The 20050-nt window shown below is 38.5% G+C and overlaps 1 protein-coding gene across 6 annotated transcripts in view; it reads right to left on the reverse strand.

Moving 5' to 3' along the window:
- dzip1l (DAZ interacting zinc finger protein 1-like) overlaps positions 1–20050 on the reverse strand; it is a 62741-nt gene that overhangs the window by 10065 nt on the left and 32626 nt on the right. For 4 of the 6 annotated variants that reach the window (XM_039761968.1, XM_039761986.1, XM_039761977.1 and 1 more), the window contains 8 exons: positions 19465–19581; positions 17282–17344; positions 14929–15075; positions 13951–13981; positions 11991–12071; positions 10678–10749; positions 8623–8756; positions 7542–7716 (listed from right to left, as the gene is read on the reverse strand). In XM_039761968.1, the coding sequence (XP_039617902.1) occupies positions 7542–7716; positions 8623–8756; positions 10678–10749; positions 11991–12071; positions 13951–13981; positions 14929–15075; positions 17282–17344; positions 19465–19581 (820 nt within the window). The remainder of the gene's footprint in view (positions 1–7541; positions 7717–8622; positions 8757–10677; positions 10750–11990; positions 12072–13950; positions 13982–14928; positions 15076–17281; positions 17345–19464; positions 19582–20050) is intronic. The other 2 variants (XM_039761990.1, XM_039761997.1) reach the window with 2 other exon arrangements.

Genomic DNA, 20050 nt, shown 5'->3' on the forward strand with positions numbered 1-20050 from the left:
GGCTATGTTCACAGTGTCCAAATAAAATGAAACTGGATGCAAATATTTTTGCAGTTGGAAGTCATGATCTGGAATCATGAAGTAGTGTAGTAAAAGGCAAAATGGCCTCTGGCTCAGTAAGTGAATGATCTCAGCATATCACAGTGGAATGGTTCAAATATTGGTCAAGAACTGAGTATGCCTCTCTGGAGTTAGAACCGTCCTTATCAATCAGCGTGATTTTCCCTTCTAGTTCCTGTCAATGCAAGTTTTGGGTAGGGGGGCAACCTTATAAAAGCTAGCAGGAGGAATAGATTTAAAGGAGCTGTTGCTCTGACAAACCCGTTGGCGGTCCCGCATACAGGCGTGGTGATGTTAGCGGGTTTAAAACTTCGCTCTGCTCGATTCCGGCAGCAACATTTCCATTGTTGCCCGCCGTTTGTGCTACGCGACAATGGCTAAAATTCAAGACCAGTATAACCTGTGTCCACGGGAAACCGCTGGTACAGCACCGCCGCTTGTGTCATTAGCTACGGAGGATCAGTCCAGAAAGTAACCGTGGCAATCCTTCCTGATCCTCCACACCCGGTGATACTAGGGCGGGACTGGTCTGACATTAAAGCGGTGAGACACATACCACTCCCGGGGTTAAGTTGGGCCTCGTTATGGGCGGAGATGAACCGTCTCAAGCTGCCTCCACGCCGTGTAATCAGCCGGCAGAGAGGTGAAGCAGCCGTCCTGGCTGGCGTGGCAACTCCGGGCGTCGCAGGCTGACCGTCATCCACCAGCGCGGCGGGCGGAGAAACCACGCCCATTGAGGTCGGCGCTGACCCTCTCTCCGTGTTGCGGTTTCAATTTAAAAGCGCCGGCTTCTTTCAAAGGGAGCAATGGAATGACGACTCCCTGAAGTTTGTAAAAAATGCAGTGGTCCTTGTCAATGGCCAGCGCACTAGTCAGTCGATGCCACAGGGCCCCTACTTTGTGTTAGATAATGACCTCCTTTACCGTGTAGCAATGCATGGCGGGCAGGGAGGCGAGGCTGCTGCTAGTGCCGCGTACCTTCCGGCGGCAGGTCTGCGAGCTAGCACACGCCCACCTCCTAGGTGGCCACCTGGGCACCGAAAAACTCTGGAGCGGATCAAGCTCCGTTTTACTGGCCAGGAATTAATGAGGAGGTTACGTGCTTTTGCGCTTCCTGCCGGAGTGTCAACTGCGACAGATTCCTAGGAGGGACCGTGCTCCTCTTGTTCCTATTCCCTTGATTGGCGTTCCCTTCCACAGAATCGGGTCGACCTGGTGGGACCTCTAGAGCCCTCAGCCGAGGACACAAGTACATTTTAGTCCTCGTGGATTATGCTACGATACCCGAAGCTGTTCCGTTGCGCTCAGCTACCTCTAAAGCCATCGCACGGGAATTACTAGGGGTATTGGCGTGGGGATCCCCAAAGAAGTCTTGACAGACCAGGGGACCCCTTCACCTCGGAGAGCGTTCAAGGAGACTGCCAGATTACTGAAAATAAAGCATTTAAAAACCTCGGTGTATCATCCTCAAACCGACGGATTAGTAGAGAGGTTTAATCAAACTCTCAAGCAAATGCTACGTAAGGTGGTCAGCGAGGATGGAAGGAACTGGGATCAGCTCCTCCCCCTCGTCCTTTTTGCCTATCGGGAAGTCCCACAAGCCTCCACGGGGTTCTCCCCCTTTGAACTACTGTATGGGCGACAACCTCGGGGCATATTGGATATTTTGAAAAGGCTGGGAAGAAGAGGCTCTTCCCACCACTAACATACTGGAGTATATCGCGCAGTTCTGCGATAGATTTGGAAAGATTCGGCCTGTCCTTAAAAGTCACATGGAGGAGGCTCAAGCAGCACAGGTTCGCTACTACAACGCGGCACGTCTCTTGGGAGTTCCACCCGGAGATCGGGTCATGGTCCTAGTGCCTACCTCCCACTCTAAGTTGCTTGCCCACTGGCAGGGCCCCTCTGAAGTTAAGGAGAGGAAGGGACTGGTCGACTATTTGGTGAGTCAACCCAATGCGTCGGAAAGGAGCGGGTATATCATGTGAACCTGCTGAAACCGTGGAAGGACAGGGACCCGATCCCTCCTCCGGCCAGCCCGCTCACTCTTCGCTCACACACACGACCTTAACTTTGGCGCAGACTTGAGACCCAGGCAGCGGCAGGAGCTGGAAACAGTTATCCGGACCGTTGAGAGGTAGTCAGTGAACACCCGGAAGGACCTCTCTGATTGAGCACAACATTGTGACAGAGCCGGGGTTGTTGTCCGAGAACGCCCGTACGTCTTCCCGAGGCAAAAAGGCTGAAGTGGAGCTTGAGATCAAGCGCATGCTGGAACTAGGTGTAATTGAGGAGTTATAGTCCCTGGTCCAGCCCCATTGTGCTCGTCGGTAAGCCTGGCGGAGTTGGAGGTTCTGCAATGACTTCCGTCGGCAACCAAGTCTCCCAATTTGATGCCTATCCAATGCCGCGTGGGCGACCTCCTCGAGAGGCTTGGACAGGCTCAATACCTGACCACACTTGACATGACAAAGGGTACTGGCAGGTTCCTTTAACGGACTCCGAAGGAAAAACGCGTTTAGTACCCCTAGCGGACACTGGCAGTATCGTGTCCTTCCATTTGGGTTACGGGGCTCCAGCAACCTTTCAGCGTCTGGTGGACAAAGTGCTTGACCTCATAACTCATACAGTGCTGCCTACCTAGATGGCGTGGTCATCTATTCCAGCACATGGAAGGAACACCTACAGCATGTCCAAGCGGTATTACGGACACTTGGTGAGGCGGGCTCGGATTAATCCCAAGAAATGTTTCTTTGGATTAAGCGAGGCCAAATATTTAGGCTACCTGGTGGGTGGGTACCGTAAGGCCACAGTGCTCCAAAATTGATGCCATTCTGAAATGGCCCGTCCATGAACCAAGCGGCAGGTCCAAGCCTTTCGGGTTAGCGGGTACTACCGCCGGTTTGTACCCGGTTTTGAGAAGCGGCCCTTGACTGATTTAACAAAGAAGAGGGCCCGAACATTGTGGTATGGACTGCAAAACAGACACTGCATTTGGTGACTTGAAGAAGGCCCTTACGTCCGCACCTATTTTGATGGCACCTAACTTTTCTTTGCCTTTCATCCTCCAGGCGGACGCGGACACAGGCCTGGGAGCCGTGCTGAGCCAAAGTGTCGATGGTGTGAACACCCGTCATGTTCCTGAGCGGAAACTGTTGGACGGGAGACCAGGTATGCGGTGGAGAGGGAGGCTCTGGCGATTAAATGGGCGATCACTCAGCTGAGGTACTACCTGTTGGGCGTGAGTTCACCCTTGTCACGGACCATGCACCTCTACAGTGGATGGCCCTGCACAAGGAGTCGAATCCAGCGGGTCACCCGGTGGTTTCTTGACCTGCAGCCGTACAAGTTTTCGCTCGTTCATCGTCGGGTGCTCTCCATGCCAGCGCCGATGCTCTCTCGGGTTCGACCTCTCGGTTAAGGTCGCCCGACCCGGCAGGTCTGGGCTGAGGGGCCTTGTCACTGCCGCGCATGGGAGGCAGCTAAAGGGCTCGAGTGAAGGCAGTTCTGAGCCATGCGGGATGTGGCAGAGCGCACTAACTCTCTTTCTCACTTCCCTGTAGACCTAACCCGGGAGGTTCCACCTGTCTCTCTGGGCGTCACTTCTGGGACCGAGCCAATGGAGACAGACCTTGCCAGCTCCGGCCCCCCTGATGTCACATCCGGGACTAAACCAATGAACAATGAACACGTGCCCGACCCTTATGACCTCACTTCCTGTCTCCCACTTTAAAAGCCTTCCCTTTTCCCTTCTGTGTCAGTCTTGTTTTGGACTCTGTTGTAAGCACTTCAGTGCTGGTATTTAAAAGAAAAGCGAAGTTGCAGCCAGGATACCAAATTACATGGGTGGCTGCCCCAAACCTTTTCTGTCTTTGTCTCGTTTTGTGACAACATGTATTACTGTACTTGAGTAGATTTTTCTATAAACTGTACTTTTTAAATTATTTCTAAATTGAAATACTTTTACTATCTAAAAAACATACCTATTTTATTTATTCAAAGGGGGTTGTTACAAAGTACAAATGATTGGCTATGTTCACAGTGTCCAAATAAAATGAAACTGGATGCAAATATTTTTGCAGTTGGAAGTCATGATCTGGAATCATGAAGTAGTGTAGTAAAAGGCAAAATGGCCTCTGGCTCAGTAAGTGAATGATCTCAGCATATCACAGTGGAATGGTTCAAATATTGGTCAAGAACTGAGTATGCACTGTTAAAGTTCCTGCCTTAAATCTCATCTGCAGTGACTTTATCTTGCTTCTACATGTGTAGATACATGTGTGCAATGCAAGTTTTTGGTGTAATGGCATCAGCAAATCTCTTTATAAATAAGAGACAATGCTACAGTATATATGATCACCTTTAAAGGAGCTGTTCAGTCACAAAGACATGAGGCAAAACAGCTTCATTATGTTGCAAAAACTATATCCCCAAAATTATGGAGTTACATGTATACAGTGCAGAATTGGCACTCCAGCCACCATAAAAAATCTCCATTCCATCTGAACTAGTGTGGTGCTGAGGTGTCACCCGTTGCATGGCCGCACTCAGGTCCTAATCTGGGATCCTGAGTTGGTTTGTCATGTGGTGGGTGTAGCAATGCACTGCATCAGTGTGTGCTCCTAACCCCCTCTCTCCTCTATGTATACAGGAACTCTTCCTTAAATGTATAAAAACCCAAGGGAACAAGTTTATATTTAACCTCGGGAGGTATTTCAAATTGGGTGGCACGGTGGCGCAGTGTTAGCGCTGCTGTCTCGCAGTTGGGAGACCCGGGTTCGCTTCCTGGGTCTTCCCTGCGTGGAGATTGCATGTACTCCCACGTGTCTGCGTGGGTTTGGTTTCCTCCCACAGTCCAAAGACATGCCGGTTAGGTGGATTGGCGATTCTAAATTGGCCCTAGTGTGTGCTTTGTGTGTGTGTCCTGCGGTGGGTTGGCACCCTGACCAGGATTGGTTGCTGGGATTGGCTCCAGCAGACCCCCGTGACCCTGTGTTTGGATTCAGCAGGTTGGAAAATGGAAGGGTATTTAAAATTTAGTATAAATTATAAAAACAAATCACAGTTAATTGTGTAGATAAATATTATAGTACAGTGCCCTGTTATCCAAAAGCATACACTAGGGTAACACTTTTAAAAGATATTCTACTCCAATGTTTAATACATATGTGAGGTGCATTAAGCATATACAGTACATCATTTACTAAACATGCTTAGTGATCATTGGAAAGTATGTAATATTTAGCAGTCATTTTCTGTAGAAGAATGTTGGTGGTTGCAATTTGTTTTGTTTCAATAGGCTCCACATTAAGAATAGTAATGATGAGTGCATAGCACCTTCCTTTCTCAGTGCATGTGACACTTAGGAATTGGTCACATGAAGTTCTTAGCATAAAACACCATTGACATTACATTGACATACTGTATATGTCTAAGCTCATACTGTATTTCAACTGAACAACAACTGTCAAAATATAAGTACTTCAGCTAATCTTCCAGTAGCTCCTTTTTTTCCAACATTCATATATTTATGAGTGTGCAGCATAAGTGCAAGAATTTTACTGTAACTTGGTCACTGGTATTTTGCTTTGCCATTTAGAGATTTTAAAAATTTCTTCTACATGCTGGTTCTGTGCAGATTGTACTGGCCTAATGTTGACAGGATTTAAAAACCATTTGTCTACTAGTGCAAAATTGTAACCTGATTTCTCTGCTGATGGCTCTGCTGTCTCAAAATATATTTACTATGAAAAGTATAGAAGACATTGCCAGTTGATATTTAGCGATGATTTCAATTACTTCCTTACCATACATTCAATATCGTTATGTCTTTTTTTGCATATTTTAATATTTTATGTTCTATGCAGTCAACACAAATATCTCTTATTGTGTGAAAAAGAAACCTAATAATCCATAATCTAGCTAATTAAAATAAAAATGACTGTGAAGGTCTGGGGTCTGATTTCTGTAAGCCTTGTACAGTACACTCTAAGCTCGCAAAGGAATCACTCAATATAACCTAATTTACCAAATGTCTGACAGCATTTTATCAAAACTAGGGGGCTTTGTCCCCTGCTCAGCAAGCTCAAACCCCGTCTGCTATGTGCCAGCCACTTAGTGTCTCTGCCTTCAGCGTATGTGGATTTCACTTTCACCAAACAACAAATCTTTTATTTCTACAGATCGCCAAGTAGTGTTTCTTCATTTGGAAGAAACACTACTTTCTCTGATAACAACACAATTAGATGATCTACAAGTCTCCGACATAAACTTTAAAGCTGAACAATATCTAAATACTTCTGTCATATCACCTATGTCTATATATTCAATCTCTTTTTGCTGTTCTGTTATTTCACTGAATTATAATTTCCATTTGTTAGTGCTCATGCGATCTTTACTATTATTTTTGAGACTAGTACATTCATAATCTCTAACCTGCTCTGCATGTGTTTTAGCGCAAACATTTTTGAACCTATTTACAATGTTCTACTTTGTCTTCTACTGTTTGTTTTATTTTCAACCTCGCTTGGACATGCTAGGTTTTCAATTTCACTTGTTCGGGCTGATTATTACTTTCCTTATTTTACAAATTTGCACTTACTTATTATTTTCCCTCCAATGCTTTTGGGCCTCTTTTGATGCATTGCCCTTTCTTCTTTACTTACTGTAGTCTTTGACATGTCATCTTGAATGCATAAAATTATTGCCCATAAAAGGACCACATCGAAGGAAACAAATAGAGTGTATGTCTAAAAATACTGTCCAGAAAAGCTTCTTTTAAGGATAAAACTGAGTACTTTCATAAACGAATATAAATGTGTAAAACGTAAAAATTTATAGGAGAACATATGTACTGTGTCTGACAATAGCATTCAAAACAAATGAGAAATGATTGTACTGTGTGCGTGGTTATAAATGTTTGAGAGGAGGGTAAGACTTTTCAAAATCTCTTTGCATAAAGTCTTGTCTCGCATGAATTTAAATAATCTCAGAGAATGTCTCCTCGTAGGATTTCCTTTTATAACAGAAAGATATTACATGCTTCATAACACTGATTTATTTCACTCACCAAGACCATGACAAGTTTGACCTCAAAAATGGAAAAGAAAAATACAGGGTCACATAGGGATAGGGCTTTTTGTTCTTAACCTTATTTCACTATCAGGGATTTTCATTTTTCATGGAGTAAACTCTTGACCCAATTTAATAAGGTAACATTTACAATTCCTTACAGATCTCTTCACAGTTCTTAAATATTTTTATTTAAGTATTCATCAATTAACAGATGATTAAGCCCATTCTCACTCTTCTTGAACTCTTAAACACTCCTCAAGCATTTGTGATTGCAAACTGGGTATATAACATGAACAGTCAGGACAACATGTAAAATAAGATACCAATTATGCTACAAGGTTAACACATATTCAGGTTTCTCCCTATTTGACTGTGCATTACAGTGCATGATGCAAACATTTCCTTACCTTTGACAGCTGATACAGAGCTGCCTGCATGTCCCTGCAAATTCCGAGCTTTCTCTGTAACCTTCTGGTTTAGCTCTTCTCGAATGGTCTGAAACTGCTTTGGTTTCATCTGCCTTTGGGTGTCAATGGCGGCAGTTAAGCTCTTAAAGCTCTGCTTAGAGATTCCTGTGGTCCCCTGGCAAAGAAAAACAACAAAAGCGTAAAGGTGTTTTATGCTCATGTCATTCTGCCATATCAAAAAACAGCAAAAAACAAAGTTGTAAAAACAGACCATTTTCAGAAAAAATAGGATCTTAAATTGTACACCTAATAACATAAAAGATACACAAAAGTAAGGTACTGAGCATTCAAAGTAAATCTCTGTAGAAAGTTGTTCTGGTTGGAGTATTTAATAATTTGTTCTGTAGCCAGTGTTTGTTCCTCCTATTTCAATTTTCTAAACTGTTTTTTAAGTTTAAGATTTGGTGGTAGAAGGGTGGATTTTGGGGAAATTCGGTCTTTGCAGAAACAGAAATAAGTTAGAAGACAATCACTGATAAGGTACAAGTCCATTGCATGTAAAACCATGGAAATGTTGGGTTGGTACCAATAACCAATAACCTTAGCAGTTTTAACTTAAATAATTTTAATGAAATTTGGTAAGGCATTTGGAGATGGTGCCTGCCTTGTATGGTTCCATATTTTGTTAATGTTTTACTTGCTTTTTTTTTTAAGGAGACGCTTATATTTTAATAATGTCTTTGAGTGAACAATGCTGTGTGAACAGAAAATCCTCAAAGCAGTTAACACATCAGTAAAAGAAAACTGTGCATTCTTGCATTTAATCAAATGGCAGATGCATAGGTAAATCAAGAAGATGTAAAATTCAAGTCACAAGGAGTACGATAATGGTACTGCACTGACACAGTTACAGGCTCACATCTGTTTCTGAGTTACAATCATTCACCAAATTAAAAAAAAACATACTGGAAGTGGCATCATATTTTTAATAATATTTATGGATTACAGACAGAGTTCATAAATCTGGAGGAGTTGAAGAACAAAGAACAAAACAAAGATAATTACAGATATCAATGGCTACCTTGGACACACCCAGTTTTTCCAGCCTCTCCTCTAATGTCTCCAGACTGAAGGGTCTGCACTTTTTAATCAAGTCTGGGTCCCTCATTAGTGCCTGCTGCAGTCTCTGCTGGCTGCTGAGAGTGACTGGAGGGCCTGTGAGAGGAACACAGACATGAGAGTTAAAGTTACAAGATTGCCACCGTACTTCACAGTTTCCAGTTCCGTTGTTTAAAAAAGGAAATGCATATAAAAAACTTTGATAATGTCAAGAACTAAACTAGGGCTCAGTTATAGGAAAGTGGCATACAGCTTTTAGGGAATATTTCCTTTGCCCTTTTTGGTATTACACTTCCCTTTGCAATAGTCAATTGTTAACAACTTTGGCTTTTCTTGAGGGAAAAAACAATCTAGCCTTCTACAGATACAAAACTTTCAGTCAACAAACAAAATGTAATTGGGAACACGGGAAATTATTCAATAACAATGGACAAATTCAAATGAATAGCATTGCTCCAGTTTCCATGAAGAGTTTGGATTTTATGGATTTCATATCTTAAAGACATTACAAAGGAAATCAATAGCTTTACACATGCATCTATTTTCAAGGGTCAGTTTGACATGGTTAAGTGATTTTTGTGGTATCGGAATAAAAAAATAACCGTCTGCTTAGCTCATATACATACACAATTAAACTTTTTTGCAATTTAGTCCATATACATACACAATTAAACTTTTTTGCAATTTAGTCCATTAATAAACCAAAGGCATATTCATTGAAAAAAGAATCAATAGGGTATTTCTGCTTCAGGCAACTCAAGAAAAATAGTAAATAATAATAATTTAAGCATTAAGTCACTATTTAACTCATAGTGAAAATTATATGGAGCGTTTCATGTTAAAAGATGCATAAAGTTAATCACTGATATCTGCAGTATTAACCTTAATGAAGGTTAATGAAAGCTGATATCATGTCTTGTAATGATCAGCAAAAAGTGTTTTCTTATTCTGTTATTTACATTTGGAACAATGAACCTGCCTTAAGAGTGCTACATTTCTAAAATCAATATGTGGAACTTGAGGCTCACTCATGGATGAACTGAAGACATCCCCTGCTGCACATGCCTAGGAAAACGCTTCAGATTCACCTGATGATAGACAACCAATGGGGATGGCATGTTGTAAAAATGGCACTGCCTTTCAGATGAGCCATAAAACAGTGGTCCTGACTGTCTGTGGTCATAAAAGATCCCTGGGTATTTTTTGAAAAGAGTAGGGTGTACCCCAATGTCCTGGCTAAACTGGCAATATACTGGTCTTTCTGGCCCTAATCTTCCCCTGCACTTTATTGGCTAACTATACCTCTTACCCCTTAAACACTGAGTAACTAGTGGTTCCTCTCTGCCTATATAAAATGTTTTGAGTTATGAAATATACAAAGTATTTTGAGTAGTGAAAAAGCACTATATAAATGTAATTATTATTATTATTATTATTAAGATCATATAGTTACCGGGCAAGGATTGTAAGGCAAAAGCAATAGCCAATGTACCATTGTGCTGCAAGGAATACAGCATAAATGAATGTACAATTTGTACTGTTTAGGCTCCAGAGACCCAGAATTGGCTTATATGTGTGCAGATAACACATGGATGAAATATTGCTTATTGAATAACTGCATAGTTCACATGTTTTTGGATTGAGTTACAATAGGGACACGGTCTCTGTGCAGTTTCCACATTCTTCCTGTATTTGCATGATTATCTCAGTATATTTTAATTATTACAAAGGGTCTGGACAAGTTAAAGTCACACAAGTACAAAACAACACTTTTACATAACAGTAACTAAGCAAAAGTGTACATCAGAGCAGTTGACAAAGTGCCCAAAGACTGGAAGAGATTTATTAGCTACACTAGAACCACCTAAAGTAGAACTACTGATACTCTAGTTTGTGACTGCTAGGAGATTGCTGATGATAGCTAAACAAATATGGGTACACCATATAATTAAAATTACTTTACGCATTCATTCTAACAATGACAATATTAATGTAATGGATATTATGAAAAATGCACCTCCATCTTCTTCGTCTTCCATTTCATCTTCTTCACTTTCAGAGGAGATTTTATCTACAACTGGTGCAGCAGCTGTGAAAATATTCCAAATGTATTTATTATATAACACAAATTCTATGCTGCTAACATATGTGTAGTGTAGTATACTGCAAGTCCATCACTAGCACTAAGTGGAGTTTAGTCCAGGACATGATCCCACATGCCTCCATTCTGCAACATCCAGGTAACATTTATATACATTCTCAAAATAAACAGAGTAGAAAGACTTCAATCACCAAACAGGCCTGACAGAAAAGGATGTAAGAATGATTAGTAATAGGGCCAGAACTAAGTTTGGAATTTTTAAATACAGTTCATTAACACTCCCCAGGATTTATTCAAGGTAAAGTTAAAATATCTTTTATTTAACATTCTCCATTATCTTCTCATTCCAAAATTTTCATTGCTACTCATAAGTACCAATAATTTACCATAAATAATTAAGTGAAAAGCAATAAGCTTTTCTTTAACAAAATTACAAACTTTGGTTCCATCCTGAGACAAGTTCTGGCCCTGATTTGTTGGAGTAAAGCAGGTGAAAATGAAACCAGAAAACAATAGTATGTTGTTGATACGTCTTCTGCTGAAAAGAGAGTATGTTTACATCAGTGTATTAGTGTGTATATATATATATACAGTACAGGCCAAAAGTTTGGACACACCTCCTCATTCAATGTGTTTTCTTTATTTTCATGACCATTTACATTGGTAGATTCTCACTGAAGGCATCAAAACTATGAATGAACACATGTGGAGTTATGCTCTTAACAAAAAAGGTGAAATAACTGAAAACATGTTTTATATTCTAGTTTCTTCAAAATAGCCATCCTTTGCTCTGATTACTGCTTTGTACACTCTTGGCATTCTCTCGATGAGCTTCAAAAGGTAGTCACCTGAAATGGTTTTCACTTCACAGGTGTGCCTTATCAGGGTTATTTAGTGGAATTTCTTGCTTTATCAATGGGGTTGGGACCAGCAGTTGTGTTGTGCAGAAGTCAGGTTAGTTGGACGATCATTTATTTTTCAACAGGATAATAACCCCAAACACACCTCCAGGCTGTGTAAGGGCTATTTGACCAAAAAGGAGCGTGATGGAGTGCTGTAAATGGTCATGAAAATAAAGAAAACACATTGAATGAGGCCTGTGTATATATATATATATATATATATATATATATATATATATATATATATATATATATATATATATATATATATATATAGTAATTTCGATAACCACTTTCGCCCATATAAAGCGATGTCAAAATAAGGACCTAATAGGCTGGCAGTCGCTGGCACACTACTGGAAGCCACCTGGATGGGTCGAGATTCTACAGGAGACTGTTTGCTTATATCTAGATAGATAGATACATAGATAAACACAATACATAAATTAAATTGATAAAAAAGATGACATAATATATAAAATAAATTGACAAACAAATAGGCAAGGTACTTTGTAAAATACATTATGAAAATAGACCAGCCTCTAAATAAATAAATGTAATAATAGAAAGATATTCAAAATGAATTTGAAGGCAAACAGGCTGTGTTTGATGTCGTTTGTTGTGTTTATATACAAATAAGGTGTTATTCATAATGAATTTGGAGACAGACAAGAAACTATATGAAATAAATTTATGGATAGCCAGACAAGGCACTATATCAAATACATTTACTGGCAGAGAGACAGGATTGTATATAAAATTTCCATACAAACAGACAAAACACTACATGAATTAAACTTACAGACAGAATACCCCCTATGTAAACATTTGTAGACAGACAAAAAAGATAGTAAATTAAATACCAAATAATTTTACAGACAGACTTGAGGTTTAACTTCTGTTCCACAGCAGAACCTTATTCCCTAGGGTGTGGCCCACAACCATAGGCTGAATTGATCCTTCTACTCCAGTAGCAGAAGTTTCCATGCAACAGGGCTGGGTGTGTCTGCTGCATAGAGTTCAGCATCGCAAAAGGACAATAAGGTGTATAAGCAGGAAAGATTGCATGTGAAAGCAACACATCCATCTTGCTGAAGAGTTGAATAATTAGTAACTCTAAGTAGACATATTTTATGGTGGCAAAAATAGGAAACACTAAATGCAGTATACAGCCGAGCACTAACTAAACTCAGTCTCTCTTTTCCCTTTTACAACTACAGTATGGTGCAAAAAGTCAAGAGAAAGAAAAGCACTAGGGCAAAGAAACACAAGGCACACTCAACAATCTTTTTTTCTAACATTTGCTAATGTAAATCTCTTCATTATCTACACATGAGGCAAAATTAATAATACTATTACTGCTACTACTATACTTGGATTGCTTGCTGCAATTGATATTTAATAGTGTTGGCGTAGGACAGCAGTAGGTTAGTGTTCTCAGGTTCAAAGTGAGAACATTAAAAGCTTCAGCTGCAGAATGATGCTTCTAAGATATCAGAGGATCTGTTCTTTGCATAACTGCAGGTGTAAAGAAAGATCTGTCCTAACTTGCATTGTGTTTATGGTGTGTTTAAGAAAGATTAATTAATGACAATACAAGCTAACCATTCAAAAATACCAAAAGCCTGATCATGAAAATAATGTGCAAAAACAGATTTGTAAAATACAGCAATACTGTATGTTAAGTCTAAAGCAACATTATAACAAATCTGGCGAGACAGAAAAAAAAATCTTGTTCATTCAACCATCAGTTATTGCCTCTGAATAGGACTGTTTTTAAAAATATATTTAAATTGCATTCAAATAGGGGCATTCATTACGACAATCCTAAAAGGGGTACTGAGAAACTTAAAAACTATAGAAACATTTATTCATTCAACCAGCTAGACTATACATCTTACAAAAGCATTTAACAACCAATTTCAAATTAATGTTACCTTAGGCAATTCTTTAGTCAAGACAGGTTTTCCTCTATATTCTTTGTTGTTTGTTTACTGATGGATATCAGCATGTACACATACTATATATGTCCATCTTTGATTATACTGTACATATGTTATAAATAAACTGAATTGTGTTTATTAGAGAAAGTGTGTTCAGAAAAACTGGTCTTTATTGCCATGTCAGAAGAACTAACAGAGAAAGTGAAGATTCACTTGTGTGCACCTTGCAAATGTATGAATTCTGCCCATAAATATAGAGATATGCTTGCAGGTTAGACATAGACAACCCTATACTTGCACTTTTCAAAGAACAGCGATATATATAAAAGTATAGGAGAACTTACCTGCTACAGGTCTTGAAGATAATGTCTTAATCTAAAATGGGAAAGATAACAAAATGTTACATTCACTTACTGTAGAAGCGCAAAAGTAGAAGACAATCTAAATTTGATGTGTTAATATCTGAATATCTTATATAGGGCAATTGTAAAGCATTATTTTAAAATGCTAAAATACATTTTATTTAAACTAATAAGTGTCAATAACTGGAATTTATCTATCTGTCTTTAGTACTCAGACACCTCTACAGAAAACTGCTACTCTACATATAGCTACCAAAATCTTGTATTAAATGAATACTTAAATACATTTTTTGGGGTTTATCTATAGGGTATGGCCACATATTGTTTCAGTGACGAATATAGGGCTATGATGTTTTATCTACTCATCTAAGCCAGCAGTTGGTGCATTACTGATATGTTCTATAACATCTCAAAACTTTTATCATGTTTTTGTTTGTGAACTATGCTATATAAAATAAGGATTAATTAAATGTTTTATATATTACCCAGATCTCCTAATTAATTACAGTCTAACTCTTCATAAAAAAACAAACTGTGAAACAAATGTATGAATAGCAGCATTATTTCTGAATTCTTAATTGCCAGACAGTAAGTTTCACTACTTCAGAGAAGGATAGAAGGTTCTGCAGTTCTCAATGTGAGAGATGTCCAAACAGAAAGGACTGCTGCTCATCCAAATGTACATTGTTAGCAGGGCTGGATAACTTCCTAAAGGTCTCGACAAACTTTGATAATAACATCAGTTCCATTCTCTACTCATGATCGCATATGGGACAGAAGGACCCTTTCTTACATTTTACATGGTCACTGTGTGGCTCATTTATTCTCAGTGGGCTTAGGAAAAACACCTAGGGCCTGGATGAATTTAGACGTGTTGAAATTAGAGGAATTTGCAACTAGGACACTTTCTACTATTTCAGTATGACATCTAAACATGTTGCAGTATTACAAAACCTTTACCTTCTCATTTTGTTTCCTGATGAGATTGTCCTTCTCTTTAATTTTAGATTTGAGTGTTCGTGTTTTCTCTTGCAGTTTCTGCATTTCGAATGCTGAAGTTTGGTCTGCAGACAATGATTGCAGCAGCCGTTCATTCTCTTTTTTAATCTAAATAAAAAGAAACAATTTAAATAAAGTGATTTGGTTTAAATACTAAGACTATGAGAGTATGTCCACTGCATATAATATTAAACACGTCATTTCAACTGTGGCTTGGTTATGCTGCTGAGCTATAGGTTCTGGGGTCTTGGTTCAAATTACTGCTCATGTACAGTTTCCATCTTAGTCATAGTAACTGCAAGTGTTTTTATCCCAGAACTCTGGCTTCCTCCTACTTACCAATGATGTGCAGTTTGGGTTAACTGAAATTATTACTTTTATGATGTAGTCAGCAGTATAGATTTATGCATGTGTGCGGGCCTGTGGTAGATTCATTGTAAGGTTTGGGTAATGCCTTACTCCTGCTTCTGCCAAAACATTATCTAGCTCCAGGTCTGGTTAATGTCTTAAACCTGATTCTGCCAAATAAGTGATCTAGCTCACTGCAACCCCTTGCCAGCTGAATGAGGCAACATATAGTTTAATTGCAGCTAATTTAGAAAAGATAACATTATGTTAATATAATAATTTACACAATGTAACATTCTGAAATCTTCTTTATTCAAAGCAGCATTACTGAAATGTTAGTATCACATTTTCATGTTTATTTGTTTTAACTGTTTAAACAAAGCTGTTTAACCATCAATTTCCCTATAGCTTAAACACCTTAAATATGGTTTGTTAGGTTGCCTTTCCAATATCACAGACTGGCTCATCCGTTGTTATATTTAATCTTATTGCTAAAATTTTCTTTTTTCTAAAGAAGATTAAATATAATGAATGAAAAAAGATTTCAATGCTTAAATACATCACATTACATGACAATGTTTTTTGTGTTCTGAATATGATAAAAGGGTCTGTAATATTTATCTTTGCCTTTATGGTTAAGAATTTTTTTAAGAAGTGTTAACTGAGAAATTTATTTTAATGTTCTGTCCCTGAATACAGTATATAACACAAATAAAACTACAATGCTCCAAACAAGAAATAATTTACTTTAAAACGTTGGAGAACAAACTGTTGTCTGCTCAACTGATCTTAAATGATCTGGCTGCAAGTATAAAAGCTGCAAAATGGCTCTACCCAAACAATTACAAACAGCAGTCACATTCAAATATTAATATATTCTACCCATTTGCCTATTTTTTCACTCAATACGATAAAATATTAATTTTACATAAAATGCCAAGCAACTTAAAGACCTATCCTCCTCAACCAATCATAGTCCCACAGAATTACATAGACAGAAGTCATTAGTAAGAATGAAGCATACATGGCCAAAAGGATTTACATTGATAAGTTTCTCCATGGAGGAACAAGTGTGAATTACATCTTAGTATTTAGTGGAGCTCATGCAAGACCATGAAGAGATGGGAGCACAAAATAAAATGAAACACCAATATGTAAATGTATAAGGTAAATCTGTAAAGTCCATTAGTGTTAATTACATGTTCCCTTTTCCGAAAAGAACCTCCTTCATCTTTGTAAAATGAATTACATTTTTACATGATATAGTCTTGTGGTACTTAAAAACTTTCATATTGAAAGCTGTGAAAGTATAGGACAGATCTGAATTAAACTGATGTGTTTTATGTCAGTTACTGCTAACTTCAAATTTCTTGATTAGAAATATCTGCATCTTTATCTCTGCCATGTCAATTCCATTTTTACATGATATACCTGTAGTGTTGAGGTCCTTAAACAGCTCTTTTTTCTGCAGCATTTTCTGTGCATGGCTACTTAGTTACATTAAACTACTTATCACTTAAATACATATACTTTTCAAACATCTGTTTTTGATGAACAGCAACAAGTTAAGGTCCTTTCAATCTCCCTCTCAACTGCTGGCAATCAGGCTGATAGTGCAGGCTGAATTAATCATAGCATGAGCCAATTTCTCTGTGAGGTTTGCACTGTCAATAGGTATACTATACTATGAGAGGCAGGTTCAGCTGGCAGGTCAACAGTTTCTAAAATATGGTCTGGAGAGGCCATGCCAGCAATGTTCACTGGTGTAATAGCAACAGCACTGAATTGATTACTCAGTTTTGACTTATGATTTGCAAAATCATAATTGGCAAGCAAAGTTCCAAGTTCATAAAGAGCCTGTACTCCATTCATTTGATAGCCTAAGCACATATAGAATAACTGAAATGTAAAAATAACCTACTGTGAACAAATATTTTTTGTAAACAAATTCAGTTTTTTACTGTACCTCCTGGATGTCTTGAATATGTTTGCTGCGAGATTCTTTCAACTTATTTTTCCATTTAGTTTTCTGAAGTAAAAGAGAGAGAGAGATTGCTAAAGAGTGTTTAAATTGTATACTAATAGGGCTTCCAGTGTTTGCTCCTCACCTGCATTATAATATATGATGAGGCTGGCGGGAGTTACAGCTACAGATCAGGAATTATTATTACAACTGGTTCCAGAAAATGTTGGAATAAATAAAACAGTAACAAAACATAAAACAGGCTTACACTTTTTCTGGTACATAGATTAAATGAATTTGAGATCTCATAAGGTTAAGAGAAAATTATGTTTTTGATATCTCAAAATGCATTTCAAATCTAAGGTTTTACTCCTATTTTAACCTAACTCCCCAAACATAATTGTAATAATCACAATTAATGCCACCAATGTTTTGAACCCCTTAGATCAATAATTATGTTTACCAAAATGTGCAGTTTGAGCTACCTCAATAAGCTAATATGCCTCAACTTAAGCTTGTTCAGATCATTACAATACTAATATTGACTCATGAATTTTCTTAGTTTCTTAGTTTCTTCTGGAGTATGCGACTTTTCCCTTGGGGAGTAATAAAGTATCTATCTATCTATCTAGTTTTATTTTATATTCTTGTTATTTAAATACAGCTGTGGTGTATTCTGACTAAACATTTTGATAACCACAGAATAATAACATATTAGATTCTGAAACATACTAAAAAGAGTTAATCTTTTCTAATATGTTCACAATCAGCAAAACCAATCCTCCTCACTTGACACAAACACACTTCAGATGCTTTGAAAAGACTCAACAAACTGCTTCTCTCTTTGTCTGTCTGAAGTTCTGTGACTTTGGCATGAACAGTCCTCATCTGGCGCATAGCTTCTTCTCTTTCCCCACACAGGGGAATATAAGGCAGCTTGAGAATGGCTGTGAGTTCTCTATTGGTTATGTCCCCTGTGCTTTATTGAATTAAGTGGGTTTTAGAATATTACACCATGACAACTAGAAACAGATTCTGTTGGTTTGGACATGTGCAGAGGAGAGATGTTGAGTATATTGGGAGAAGGATGCTAAGGACAGAGCTGCCAGGGAAGAGGAAAAGAGGATGGTCTAAGCGAAGGTTTATGGATGTGGTGAGAGAGGACATGCAGGTGATTGGCGTAACAGAACAAGATGCAGAGGACAGAAAGATATGGAAGAAGATGATTCACTGTGGCAACCCCAAAAAGGAGCAGCCAAAAGAAGCAGAAAGACAGGCTTACCTTTTGTTTGCTTTAATGTCTAATGTTTTGTTAAATGTTCTGATTGCATTCAATGCACAGAAATCCAGAATTTCATTTACTTGTGAGATATCAGAAATGCATTTTTACATGGTCTTAAATGTATCCTGGAACATCACAGAATGGCCTCTTGTATGTGTTAAGAAAAGCATTCTGAGACATCATGTGTCTTATTGTAGAGTATTTTAGAGTCAGACATACATTTGGCTGCATATGCTGATACAAAGGTCTGGATTGATGATAATGGCTAACTCTCCATTTGGGTGTGGCACCTGTAGGCTGTAAGAGACTGTCTGTGGGAGGCAGTTACATTACTGAAGCAGGCAGATATACTGTAAAAGGGAACTTTTTTTACACTGCATGCTGTGGCTATAAGAAGGATAGTTGTTTGAACTGCTGAGCATACATCTACAGAGTGTGGCTCACTGATAACCCCTTTTTTGTTTTAATTTTTTAAAGCTTTCATAGTGAAAATGGACAGACTTTAAACTGCTATGTCACCAGCTGTAGAAATAATCTCATTACTTTTTATATTTTTCAAACAAGTATTTAGAAGCTAAGAATCATGGTTCCCTTTGCATTTTCACAAGATTTGTTCTCTAAGAATAACCACATTTTCAAATGTGTGCAGACTGATATAGGGTGCCAGTGAGCAGCATGAGTCATTTAAGATACAAAAACAATCTGTTAAATCTAGATATTACTTTTCATTGTATATTCACTCATTCCTTTATTTTCGAAAACCCATTGATTGCAATGTAGTATTATGGGGAGTAAATTCCAACAGCATCAGGTGCAACACTGGAGCAAGCTCTTTACTCGGTGATAGGCCATAATGTATGTGAAAAAGCAAACTGGGAAAAATTGTCAATTGTTTGCCTCTCACCTCACGCTCCATCTCTTCCTTGAGCTCCCTTTCCCAGAGATCTCGATCCTCCTGGTCATCCTGTAGTGTTCCCAAGTTAGATGTCTGCCAGCTACTGGTTTGTAGATCCTTGATTTTCTGTGAAGTACAAAGTGTTACTTGTTTTGAGTGCAGCCTTGTAATGTCAGCCATTGTGAAGCCTTTGAAAGAAGCTGCTTTGGAATAGTGAAAATAAAGGAATGAGAAAGAATGTTTGAAAACTAAAAAAATGGAGTTCTCTAACAGTTTCAAGAAACAGTGGCTCTTTGTTGATGCATTTGTCTAACTCATATAAGCAAGGTTCTTTGAGCTCAAGGGAGCACCTGCACAGTTCTATAATGAGTTATATTCACACATAAATTCTACAAAGAATTAATGAGGTTCTTTAAACATTTAATATGTGTAGAATATATTCAGATCAAGCACAAAACGACTCAGAATCAAAGAACTGTAGGAGATCAGAAATGTACATTAAATCAAGTAAATTATCCAAATGTATGTTCTTAACTGGCTGCATTACTCAGCTTTGCATCTCATTATTCATTTGCTGCTGAAAACACTTACGGTT

Source organism: Polypterus senegalus, chromosome 1 (assembly GCF_016835505.1).
Source record: "Polypterus senegalus isolate Bchr_013 chromosome 1, ASM1683550v1, whole genome shotgun sequence".
Lineage (NCBI taxonomy): Eukaryota > Metazoa > Chordata > Cladistia > Polypteriformes > Polypteridae > Polypterus > Polypterus senegalus.